The sequence below is a fragment of the Orycteropus afer genome, unplaced genomic scaffold (genome assembly GCF_000298275.1).
Source record: "Orycteropus afer afer isolate SDZICR_OR568_19922 unplaced genomic scaffold, OryAfe1.0 scaffold00003, whole genome shotgun sequence".
Taxonomy (NCBI): domain Eukaryota; kingdom Metazoa; phylum Chordata; class Mammalia; order Tubulidentata; family Orycteropodidae; genus Orycteropus; species Orycteropus afer.
This window is the reverse complement of record NW_006921590.1, coordinates 1,921,477-1,933,913: the sequence shown is the minus strand read 5'-3', so window position 1 is coordinate 1,933,913 and position 12,437 is coordinate 1,921,477. Positions and strand designations below refer to the sequence as shown.

At 38.6% G+C, this 12,437-nt stretch overlaps 1 protein-coding gene across 1 annotated transcript in view; it reads left to right on the top strand.

Annotated features, from left to right (window-relative positions):
* The first annotated feature begins 1,620 nt into the window (after positions 1-1,620).
* The window catches only part of RBMS3 (RNA binding motif single stranded interacting protein 3), a 1,212,798-nt gene continuing 1,201,981 nt past the window's right edge, over positions 1,621-12,437 (top strand). Inside the window, exon 1 of the mRNA XM_042780448.1 lies at positions 1,621-1,695. Coding sequence (XP_042636382.1) covers positions 1,621-1,695 — 75 coding nt within the window. The remainder of the gene's footprint in view (positions 1,696-12,437) is intronic.

The following is a 12,437-nucleotide window of genomic DNA, read 5'->3' as shown; positions in this document are numbered from 1 at the left end:
ACTTCTAATTTTAGCCTTGCCCGACTTGAAAAGGGACCTTTAAGGAAATATATTTTCTCTGAAACAATTTGTATTATAATGTAGCAGCTGATAGACATGTCAGAATATTACTTACTGGTGGGAGAAAAAAACTGCCAAGTAATTATGATTTTTGTTCTTTTTAAAATTTTTTGAGATATCAGTAAAGCAATTAAAACACCCATGAATCAAAATAATTATAAAGGAATTTACATGGGGGAAAACTTAATGTTTTTATCTACAAAGAAGCTGATAAACTTAAGGGGATCACTTACTTTGATTTTTCAAAAATGAATGCAATTATAAGAATTATTATTTTTGATTTGCTAAATTGATCTCTGCTATTTGAAGCTACTTCGTTTGTCCTGAAGTGGACTCTAAAATTTCTTCAATACTTAGCATCCTCCATGTCCTCCAGGAAGTAAAAGGTCTAAACCAGGTCTTGGATTCATCTGGCTGTAGTGTGTTAACAGATTTGGGAAAGCATTCGGGACACACTTTTACCATTTTAAGCAGCAAGGTTAGTTCCTCTGCCTTTAAAAAAAAAAAAAAAAAAATCCCCTCCTTCCTTTCTTCCTCCTCTCTTCCCTCCCATAGTCTTTCCTCTGTGTTTTGTTTAGCAGTGTGGCTTACCTGGGAACTTGGCAAGAAAAGAAAAGAAGGCAGCTCCTATGAGGGGTAGGTGGAGGGAGGGATAAGAAAATAATCCACCGCCTGCATTAGAGTTCCCCAGGTTCAGTTCCAGCGGCCGCAGCGTTGCTGCAAAAATCGCTTTGCTATTCGAGATAGCCAGCAGAGGGAATCGGAACTTTGCTTGCAGCAGGGGTTGAAGCAGCCTTTTTTTTTTTTTTTTCTTGGAGGAAATACTGCAGCCTTCTGGACTGCGTACGCCGCTCCCTGGAGAGGCTCTCTCGGTTCCACCCACCGGCTGGAAGGAGGGGAAGTGAATGAAAGGACAGGACAAGCCCTGAACACCATGTCACTCTGGGAGGGAGACAGCAGTAACTAAGCTGTGCAAGGGTTTTTTTTTTTTTTTTTTTTTTTTTTTCCTCCCCCCCCTTTTTTTTTTTCTTTTTCTCTTTTCTTTTTCTTTCTTCTCTTTTCTTTCCTTTTGCTTCCTTCCTTCTTTCTTCCTTTTTCTTTTTTTCTTTTTCTTTAAGGTGGGGAAAGAGAAACAGGAGACAGGAAGCTGATCTGCAAGGATTTGGAGTTGTGCTAAAAGGACTTTGATTTTTCTTCCCCCTTTACAAACGCTGGCAATTGACATCACTACAGACAGCCTGATTAGAGAACGAACTGCTTCATCCCAAGTGGACCTGGGCAGCTGGGAGAAGCCAGGAAGATTTGGTCTCTGTGTGGGTTTCTTTTTTTCCTACCGATCCCACTCCCCACCCTTTTCTTCTTCTTCTTTTTTTTTTTTTTGGTGTGTTTCTTTTTTAAATTCTTGCTGTGTTGGAACTAGCGAGTTGTGGAAGACGAGGAATCTCTGAAGCCTCATCAGTCATCGGGACTGTCAGGAATAGTGGTTTAAGGGGACGCTCGGCCTGGGGCACTATACCCTGTCATCCAGTTCCCTGCCTCGGAGATAAAGATTCCAGCTACATGGGCAAACGCCTGGATCAGCCACAAATGTACCCCCAGTACACTTACTACTATCCTCATTATCTCCAAACCAAGGTATGGCTCGACCCACAGTCTGGCAAGCAGTGTGGTATCGGCACTTGGGATGGGAAACATAGACGGGCGTGTGAATTATTATTTCATCCCTCCCCCAGCCCCTCTTCCTGCCTCTTTGAAATTAGTAACATGCCAGTGGAGTTAATGAGGCAGAGGAGGATAGAAGAAGAAAGCTGTAAACCCAGAATTGTGGCTTTCTTTTTAAGGGGAGATAATAGTTTCACTCCAGTTCCTTTGTTGTTATTTGGCAGAATAAATGTTCCTGATATCCGTAAAGACCTTTGCAAATAGGCAGGGTTGTTAGAAAGGAGATCACAACAGTGATTATCAGACACAAGAATACAATTTCAGGGGCTTTTCTGGTGAGCTTTTCTTTGTTTGTGGCTCTCAAAGGGTTTTCCCACTGGATAGGACATGCCAGGGTGGGGGCGACTCAAACTTTTAATCGCTGAGTGTAGAGTGAAAGAAGGGTGTGAGAAGGCATAGGGCCACTAACCAAAGCCTCTTAGAGTTTGTTTAAGTGTATTTTTATTTTCTGTTTGCCTTGGATATTTTATGTTTCTGATAAGTAGGATGATAGAGACTCAATTGAGGGACTTTACAATAGATATTCTCTAGTTTTAGAGGCTCTGTTTTTCTATGTTCACTGCCATAAGGAGGTCTGGGTTTTGAAAAGGAAAGGAATGTAAGTGATGGTAATTGGACTTGAATTGGTTAAATACTTTAGGCTTTATGTGTCTGAGCTCAAATGATATTAGGGGCTCAGAGGCAAGCCCATATAACTAAGCAGTGGGCAGTGCCAACCCTGAACTTCATCCTGCAGTTAAGACATGGAAAGACTCTCAGGTGCAAAATCACAGCTCCAATTTGTCAGTTAAATTGCACTTGATTGGAAGTGGGGTGCTGGTAGAGTTACCACCACTAGTGCATGGATTACATTTCTTTACAGATGATATTACTTTGTATTGCATTAACCAGACCCCACTGTCTACTTAATAAATAAACATGCCCGGAGTGAACAAGGCGTGCCGGAGTAATCCGTGCTATCACCAGGACTCGTTGATATGATTAGGGTTTGGTAATTCATGCAGTAGTTATCTTTCATTTATTCTGTCTCATCAAACAATGCCTATTTGTAAATGAGATTGGGCAGCAGACTTTCAGTATTATATTAAAGATTGTTGCCCCCCCCCCCGCCTTTCATTTTCAATTGCTCTGTGATCTGCCTTGCCCCCTCCAAGGTCGACTCACATTGCTTTTTGCCTTTGTGAGCATTTAGTTTGTGCTGCTGTTGCTTAAACAGACAAGCCCTCCTGCTCCAGTGCCTTGAGTTTTAACTCTTTGGGGAATTGGGTAGAGAAGACTGCCTGCCATTCCTCAAGGAAATGGCAAAGCAAGGACAAGTTAAAAAGGGGAAATTTATAGTCATTTCTCATCCCCCCAAAGAAATGAAAACAATAACCTCAAGGGTTGGATGAAAAATATCAGACATTCCATCCCTTTTAGTCATTTGGCTAATTTTTTTCATGTTTCAGACATCACACTTTCTTTCTGGTCCTTGTTTTCTACTATGGTGCATACTCAGGAATGAAACTTTAGATCAAAATGAATGAAATAATTGCTTTTTTTTTTTTTTGGCATGAAATTGCTTTTAACCTATTGCTAACAGGAAATAATGAATGCTGTGTACATTATATTAACGACAGGATTCTGGAGAATTATACTGGTGGAAAAGTGTCTATGTACGTGTATGTGTGTTCTGGAGGTAAAGAGGAAGAGTGGCATGGTGTGGGTAAAGAGAAAAGCCTGAAAAATGTCTAGAGCAATATATATATATTTATCTGTTTGGGGTCCTATATAGTTTGGTGTTGTGTAGACAGGCAGCATCTGGATCTTGTTACTTTCAAGCTAACCAAAACCATCAACTTCTGTTAACATTTTTAAAGAAGTTAGATCCATTAGGCATCTTAAGCTGATATTTCGGTAATCAGATGTCAGGGTGATAGGGCATATGAGGTCTGCTGTTTGGCTATCACAGTAGTTTGTATTGATTATCATGTTAGAAAATTTGGACAGTGCTGTGAGGTTGTCGACTACTGTTATGGCGGCTCTGAAATGACAGACATTGAAAACATCCCTGAAAGCTGAAGACGTGAAGACGTGCCCTTTTTTTGAAACTTGGGTACAGAGGGAATGAGAAGAAGGGTCAATGTGCACTCATGTTTTAAAACATGAGGACTTTTTGACAGGTTTAATAATATGTAATGAAGTACTATGGTGACCTAGTATAGTAGGAAAACAAGAGTATTTCAGTATCCCTTTTGACTCTTGCACTTATTTCTCAAATATACTTTATAATACGGTAATAATTTTCAAGTAAATACATGGTGCTTATATTTATTTGGTCAGGCTGGGTGGAATGCATAAAATCCATTGTTCTCTTAGCCTTGCTTACAGTTAATATCCACTTATCCAAGCTATTTAAAATGATGCTGATATATAAAGAATTCATGTATGTGATAAAAATAGAATTCTATGGTTTGTACCCCAAAACATATTTTATATCATACGTTAGATTGTTCCCTGATTTCAGATATTGTTTTTTGTTTTGTCTTTCCCTATCCACAAGAGCCATTGGCTGACATTAGATTTCAGGGGGAAAGTATTCATGGGATTGTAAAGAACTGAAAACATTATTGCATTCATTTAAAAAATGAAAAAGTGCTGAACTTCTCTTTCTATTTAAATATGAGTATCGTTAGATACAACTACTATTTTCTTAGGATAAAACAAAATGAAAATAAGAATTGAAGAAAAAGACAAAGATTTTCTTTTTCATCAGTTGCATATGAAAGTTTTAGGGAAACTTGCACCACTTTCCTGCCTTCTCTGCCCCTTTAAGTTTTCAGTATTTTAGATCCAAATTCTTAATTTGCTGCTAAAAAAATATAATATAGAACTAATATATTTATACTTCTTGCCCTTTGAATAACTTCCAAATGCTAAAAATGATTTATCATATTAGAAGAATATGTATATGTTAAAAAAAAAGATGAAACTAAGCGAAAAATGTCTCCTTTGAAACTATACTTTGTAGCTCTTAAATAAGAACATGCTTATTTAAGATTTAACATGTTAAAAAGTCATCATTTTCTTTATTTTTCATCTATTTTTTCCTACCAAAAGAAGCAATTTTGAGGAGGAATATTGCTTTTGGTTATGGAGTAATGAAAAATCTCAGTGACATAATATTTAAGTAAGAGATATGACTAGATTTTTTTTTTTTTTAAAGTGAAGTTTTATCAAAACAAATTTGATGTTAGGAAGACCACCCGGTATACTCAGAAAATTTTAGAAAGAGGGAACAAAAAAGTTCATATGCCCTACTGATAAAATATATAATGATGTTTGATGGGGCTATAACCTACATTTTTCAAGTGTTTTGTTACAGTCTATTCAATACAACCTATTACTATTGCATTATGGAACCCAAGGTGAATTTCTTGAAATTGAGGTACTTTATTGCAGGGAGAGAGGTTCTTGGAAAAAAAAATTAGTTGAACTAGAAAGCCAAAAAGGATAAAACATGGGCACAGCCTTCTGAGTTGACATTTTGCACTTAAGAAATAGATACTTCTCTCCTTTGTGATATTTGGAAAATTTTAGTCACCTTCACAAAGCTTAAACATTAGATTAAACACACAGAGCGAGTTTGTCCTTTTTTCCTTTTTCACGATCTTACCTCTCTACTATGTTTTTAATCTTAGTTTCCTCTGATTTAACCAACCCACAGAACAGTTCCTAATCACACCACTCTTGTATACATTTACTATGTTCTCTTCTTTGGCCATCTGGTTTTCCAGAAGGTCTAGAAGAAAGGAGTTGAAGCTATGGGACCTTGACAGGGTTTCTCTGGCTGGTGGTACTCAGATTGTGTTCAGAGCCTGGTGTGAAGTAGGGGTCAGGTGTAAGGAGTAATTTATCAAATGCACTCTGATTTCAGAGTGAATTTCCAACCATCTGCAGCCTGGACTGCCGCCCGTCTCTAAAAGTCTAGCTGGATCCCAACTGATTGTGCCATAGAAAGCACAAACACTTGAAAACACAAGGGCTGAGGAGTAGGCAGAAAGAAGGAGGCTCCAATGGGGCACGGCATAACCATAAGATGGTGAATGAATACACAGAGCCTCCAATATCAAAACAAAACAGCTCCTTAACACACTTCTTACACATGAAAATTTAGAAAACCTTGCAGAGGGAGGGAATGAGTTTAGAATTTCCTTAGTACTTCCTGACTCAGATTTGCATTGATAGCCTGAGTTGGTAACTTGCCAGCTGTTTTAAAACAGCCTTGAAAATTCCCAAGTTCTGTTTTCCTTTGAAAGCCTGAAACATACAAAACTTGTTTTCTAAAAAGCCTCCAGCAATAGTATTTTTAGGTACAACTCAAAATATTTCTTTTGCTTCAGGGGTGCAATATGATAGCACAAAACTGTGATAAATCTTGTTTGTCTCATTTTTGAATGTACAGAATTTTAATTGGTTTTAAATAAGAGAAAAATAGACACAAGGGGCCACCCTCCTTTTTAGTTTATTTATTTTTCCTTTTTTACTCCCACAAATCTTTATTACCAGTGGAATTATGCACAATTCTAAGGCATACTTTGCAGTCTTTCTTACAACATAATCATATTTTAACAGCATTAATTTTGGTGTTTACTTAAAAGAAGTCAAAATGTAAAAAGTTCATGTTATTTTTTTCTAGAATAATTCCAAACCTAAGGGAAACGTCATGTGTATTTCTTTCAGCGCGATCCTTCTAAGCATTTTTCTTTGACTTTCTCTTACTTTGGAGGGAAAACAAAGAATTGTAACTCAAAATTATTTCCATAAAGTAGTAAAATCAATTTGAGGGTTTGGGGGTAGGAGTGATTTGCAGCAGGGACTCAAAGAAGGAGAAAGGAAGATAGAAGTTCATTCCAGGTCTTTCTGGCTCCAGGAATTCTGGAAAGCTTCACTTTTGCACTAATATGATTTTATACAGTCTTTCTGACGTTATCAGTCTTTTCTTGGCAGGGAGAGGGCACAGTCACAATTATACCCATACCAAACTCTAAGAAAATCAGTCTTTTCCTTTAAAAGAAAAATTTTTTAGCGCCGAACTTTTATTCAGAGTAAATGGTTGATGTTTATCCACAATTGGCTTCAGATACTACATTGTGTTTTCTAACAGTCTCATAAGCCACAGCTGTATGTGATTAAATAGTGTAATATCAAAAGCATGTGAGAATAGACATTTTTATACTATAGCTATTGCACAGCGAAAGTGCAGATGGAGCTGAAGGGAGACCAAGAGTAGAACTGTCTGCATGTGATATAATACTTGTTTTGAGGCTATATGGTGCTATTTTTTGCTGTGGTGGGAAAAAGTTGGGACTATTTTTGATGTGCTTAAAAGATATGCTTTCCAAAAATGGAAACAGGCACTTGATAGCAATAGTCTTGAAAAATATGTAGTGCAAATATCATTTAATTAAAAAACACATAGGTACTGAATGTGTCCAACACTAATGAAATTGGAACAATCAAATATTATTCCTCTGCAGCCCAGTCAAAAAGCAAAAGTGTATTTCTCATTTGTGTTCTGAAATTGCAAAAGGTTCTCTTTGTTTTCTGCTGTTTTTATCTGTAGAACTATAACAAGGAAACCTACAGGCCATTTATACTTAAAGAAAAGAGGGTAGGAAGTAAGGATCAGCAACTTAGAAATATATAGGGAACTGTGTGTTTATTTTTTAAGATGTTCAGCTCGTGTTGTTAAAATTGCATAGTTACCCAGGAGACACAACTTTTGCTTCCATTTCTTGATCAGAGATGCTACAGGCAGGAGTGTTCTCTTTCCTCTGGGATGCTTTAACTCTGGGGTTTTTGGAAGAGTACTAGTTCATGAAGACAGTAATCTCTAGACTGTAGGGTTTATTAACAATGATTGTTTCCAGGGCCTTGAAAAAGCCTGCAGAGTTGGCTATTTATTTTTAGATTTCAGACTTTATACACTAAAATGTAATTCTAAAAAGGAACAAAGACAAAGTGGACACAGGAGAGCTGGAGTTTGTTTGTTTTTATTTTTAATTTTTGCTTTCTTTCAAGTAGAAAGTGGCCGAGATTTGGTTCACATATTAAAAATTTGTTTTTTATTCCATGCAGGTTAATTGGTCAGGAATTACAGGCCTTGTGAAGTCAGAAATATAAGGAAAGTTTTGGTATTTCAGAACATCAAACTCTAATAATTGTCAAATTTCAAGAGTATGGATAATAAAATACAGAATGTAGAATTCTGTTATTCTCTGGGGACATTCTCTGATTTGTGTGTCAGTGCACTGATTTCTAGGTCAGGTCCTCTAAGGTCCCTTCCAGGTCTTATATTGTGACTCCCACTTTGTTAGAGATGAGCGTGCTTTGACATAATAGTATTATTGGCAGATGACCTCGATTTAGTGCCATTCATGAGTTTTTGTTGGGATACCCCGTGCTTTCTCCGGAGCAGCACAAATGCTGCTTTGCAGACTGTCTGGTGATTTGACAAATTCCACTGTCTGCATCCTTGGCTACATCTAAATCCAGCGCACCTTAAGAAACACATCCATCACTTGGGAGTGGGTGGAGAGAAGTTCCCAAGAGTGGAACAAAACTACAGGCATCGTTTAATCATTACCATAGCTGGATTTGTTGTGGTGGTTAGAGTTTATTCCTTTGAGTGGAGAAAATTAGAACTTACCCAAAGAGTTAATAGGGACAGTGCAATACTTTACTATTCCTCCTTTAACTTCCTCTCTACAGGTGGTTTAAGAGCTGAATGGTTATGCATATATTTGGCTAAACTAGTTGAAGTAATCTGCTAACCAGAAGGCTGGCGGTTCAAATCCACCAGCCATTCCTTGGAAGGAAGATTTTGCAGTCTACTTCTGTAGTGATACTGCCTAGGAAACCCAAGGATGGGTTGTTATGAGTCGCATTTGACTTGGCTACCGTGAGTTTGAGTTAGGTGAAGTAATGACTGAAATTAGGATTGCCACATTAGGATATTGACAACCCTTGTTTAATCAATAAATATGAGAGCCAGTGTAGATATGGAAATAACATTTCATAAAGGAAATACTATTTTGACTGGAGTTTCTAAAACCTGCAGATCTCTTAAAACAGTAGCCTTTAAAACATGGGAAAGACACAACTCTAGTTGTTATGCTCTATGGCACTGTAAGAAAGTGTGGTGGTTATGTTTGTATGTCAACTTGGCTGGGCCTGGTTGAGTGGCTGGGCAGCTAGTGGTAGTTATTCCCCATGATGAGACTGGCAATCAGCTCCATGGTGGGATCTACCACAAGCAGCTGAGTGGCTGCCTTTGGGAATGTGGTCTGCTTCCTGTATTTAAGGAGAAGCCTTGGGAATGGTCTCTAGCCTATTGCACGCTTTGACCCTGTATGTAGCCATGTCTTTGTTGAGCAGCCTGCTATGCTTTGCCAAGCTTGGGACTTACAATGGACTTAAGTTAATGGCCTACCGTGTGGTCTGGTAACATCAGGACTATGCCTTTTTACTTGTCAACCTTGGAGCTTCTCAACCTCAGCAGCCAGCAGCTGTCTGAGTGAAGAAATGCCTCTAGCTCCAGTGAGCCGGGAACAGGAGGCAGAGCTGGACCCCAAGGTTGAGGGGCTTTCACCCAGCCGCTAGAGCCTGGCACTTTGAACTTGGACTTAAAGCCTCCAAATTGTAAGAATAAACTCCTGTTTGTTAAGGGCATCCCATTTGTGGTATATTTCTCATCAGAGCAGCACTAAGTAATCAGAACAGAAGGAAATAATAACTTTTCCAGGACATATAATAAACAAAATGATCCCTTCATTTTTTTTTCTTTTTATATACTCTATTGTTTCAATAAAACCCCCATTAACAGAATTGATGCAAGTGAATAGAACCCTAAAGCTATTGCCTAAAATTTTGTTTATACATGATAAATAGAAAATTAGGGTATATACTGGGTCAAGGTAACCCTGGTACTGCCCTTTTCCTCTTCCATGGAAAGTAAGGCATAATAGAAGGAAAAGATATTTAATAATAACTCTAAAAATTGGTAGTAATGGTTTTAGGAAATGACTTTTATTTATTTTAGAATTAGCTTTCTCATCGTCATATTGTACAGTTAAGAAATTGGCATCTGTTGAACTTAATGTAAGCAGCCCTGGCAGGATAGTAGTTAAGTGCTTGGCTGCTAACCCAGAGGTTAGCAGTTCATGCCCATCAGCTGCTCTGTGGGAGAAAAATGTGGCAGTCTGCTTCAGTAAACATTATTACGGCATTGGAAAGCCAGTGGAACAGTTGTACTGTGACCTGTAGGGTCACTGTGAGTTGTAATTGGCTCAATGGCATTAAGTTTGGGTTTTGGGTGCTTAATGTGCTAGATGCAGATGATCTTTTGATTTTCCCATTCTTAACTAACAGCTTTCAGGCTAAATATAGATCATGTGTAAAATTCAATGAGAAGTTTTAGAGGTCTTCTATTGTTTTAAAGCTTAGTGTACTGTTATAACTTAACATAGTCACAGTGCTGATTGATGGCATGTCAGTGAAAAGGAAAATGGGAAATAGAATGCTAACTGTCTGGTTTTCTGGAACTAGTTCAGATATCTTAGAAACTTTTCTTATTTGTTGAGTCATATTTGAAGTTATTATTGATGTCTGTAAACTCTCATTTAATGTTGTTGTTAGGCACCTTTGAGTTCGTTACAACTCATGGTGACCCTGTGTACAACAGAACAACACATTGACCAGTCCTGTACCATCCTCACAATCATTGGTGTGTTTAAGCCCATTGTTGCAGCCACTGTGGCATTCCATCTTGGTGAAGATCTTCCTCTTTTTCAGACTATCAACTTTACCAAACATGATATCCTTTTCTAGGGACTGGTCCCTTTTGATAACATGTCCAAAGTATGTCAGATGAAGTCTTGCCATCCTTGCCTCTAAGGAGTGTTTCGGTTGTACTTCTTCCAAGACAAATTTATTTGTTCTTCTGTCAGTCCATGGTATATTCAGTAGTCTTCACCAACGTCATGATTCAAAGGTATTGGCATCAGTTCTTCTTCTGTCTTCCTTATTCATTGTCCAGCTTTCACATGCATATGTGATGATTGGAAACATCATGGCTTAAGTCAGGAGCACCTTAGTCTTCAAAGTGATATCTTTGCTTTTTAACTCTTTAAAGAAGTTTTTTTTTTTTTTAATTTAAAGAGCAAATTCACTTTCCATACACAGTTCACGTACACTTTGTCTCATGACATTGACTACAATTTACCCCAATCCCCAATGCAACAGCTCCCTTCACACTTCCTCCTGATAGGTACCTCTTCCTTGTGTCCATCCCTTCATGCACTCCTGCCCCCTGAGCTGTCTCCCTGTGCATAGGCAGCCCTTCTTTCTCAATGATTGTTCTCTCCAAGGAGTGTATCTACCTCAGGTAAATGTTCAACTCAGATGCCTGTCTTTTGTTTGACTGGAAGCCACAGGTGTGGGTTCAATTCCAGATCTAAGGGCAGCTAGGGTCCATAGTCTCAGTGGTTCCACCAGGCTCTATCAGACCAGCAAACCTGCCCCCTCCTTTTTTATTTTCCCAAATGATTTTGAGTTATGTTCCACATTGTTCTGCCTCTCTATCCAGGATCTCCTACACAGATCCCCCTCTGAGTGGTTGACAGTGGTAGCCGGGCACCATCTAGCTGTTCTGGTCTCATAGTCATGTAGGCTGTGGATTGCATAGTGTACTAGGACCAATTGTTTGTCCTAGGAGCAACTGTTGCTAGGACTAATTGTTTCCATGAATCTTTAGTTTTCTTCATTCTTCTTTGCTGGATAAGGAGAGACCCATCGTTGCATCTAGATGGCAGCTTGCAAGCTTTTAAGATTCCAGTCGTTACTCGCCAGAGTAGGAGGTGAAACAATGTTTTGTATAGTATGTTATGCCAATTGAGCTTGATGTCCCCTGTGACTATGGTCCCGAGCCCACAGGTTCAACTACTTGGTCTCTCTGGGAAGCTGGCTGTGACCAAGAAGTGACTACAACTTTGTCCCTTGTCAGCTTTACTATACACCTGGGAATTTATACAGAACATAGCAATACACTTATAGGACCATTCTCTGCCAACCCTATATGTGGTCTTGGGTAAACTCCCTGCTTCATGGATATACCTAATAATTTAGCCTGTCCTCCCATCTATCCACCTGTATACCCATATTTGCCTTCACTGACAACACAGTACTGTGTGTGCAAAAGGGTTCATCTTTGTTGTCTGTACCTCCCATGTACCTCTCTATGTCTTCTTCCTCAATGCCACCATGTTGATCACTCACATTTGGTATATTGCCCTTGTCTTCACCCAAATAAATACTTATCTCTACCTATGTAACAGTGTTCCCTCCCCTGCCCTCCCACCCCTGGTAACCAATAAAAAAAATTTCCTTCCATAGATAAAGCTTTCCTTGACTTTTACAATAATGGACTAATACAATATTTACCCTCCTGTGATTGATTTACCTCACTCAGCATAATGTCTTCCAAGTTCATCCACGTTATACAGTTTTGCAAATTCTGGGTTATTCTTTAGGACTGCATAGTATTCCGTTGCGTATGTATGTACCATAGTTCAGTTATCCATTCCTCAACTGATGAACACCTAGGTTGTTTCCAT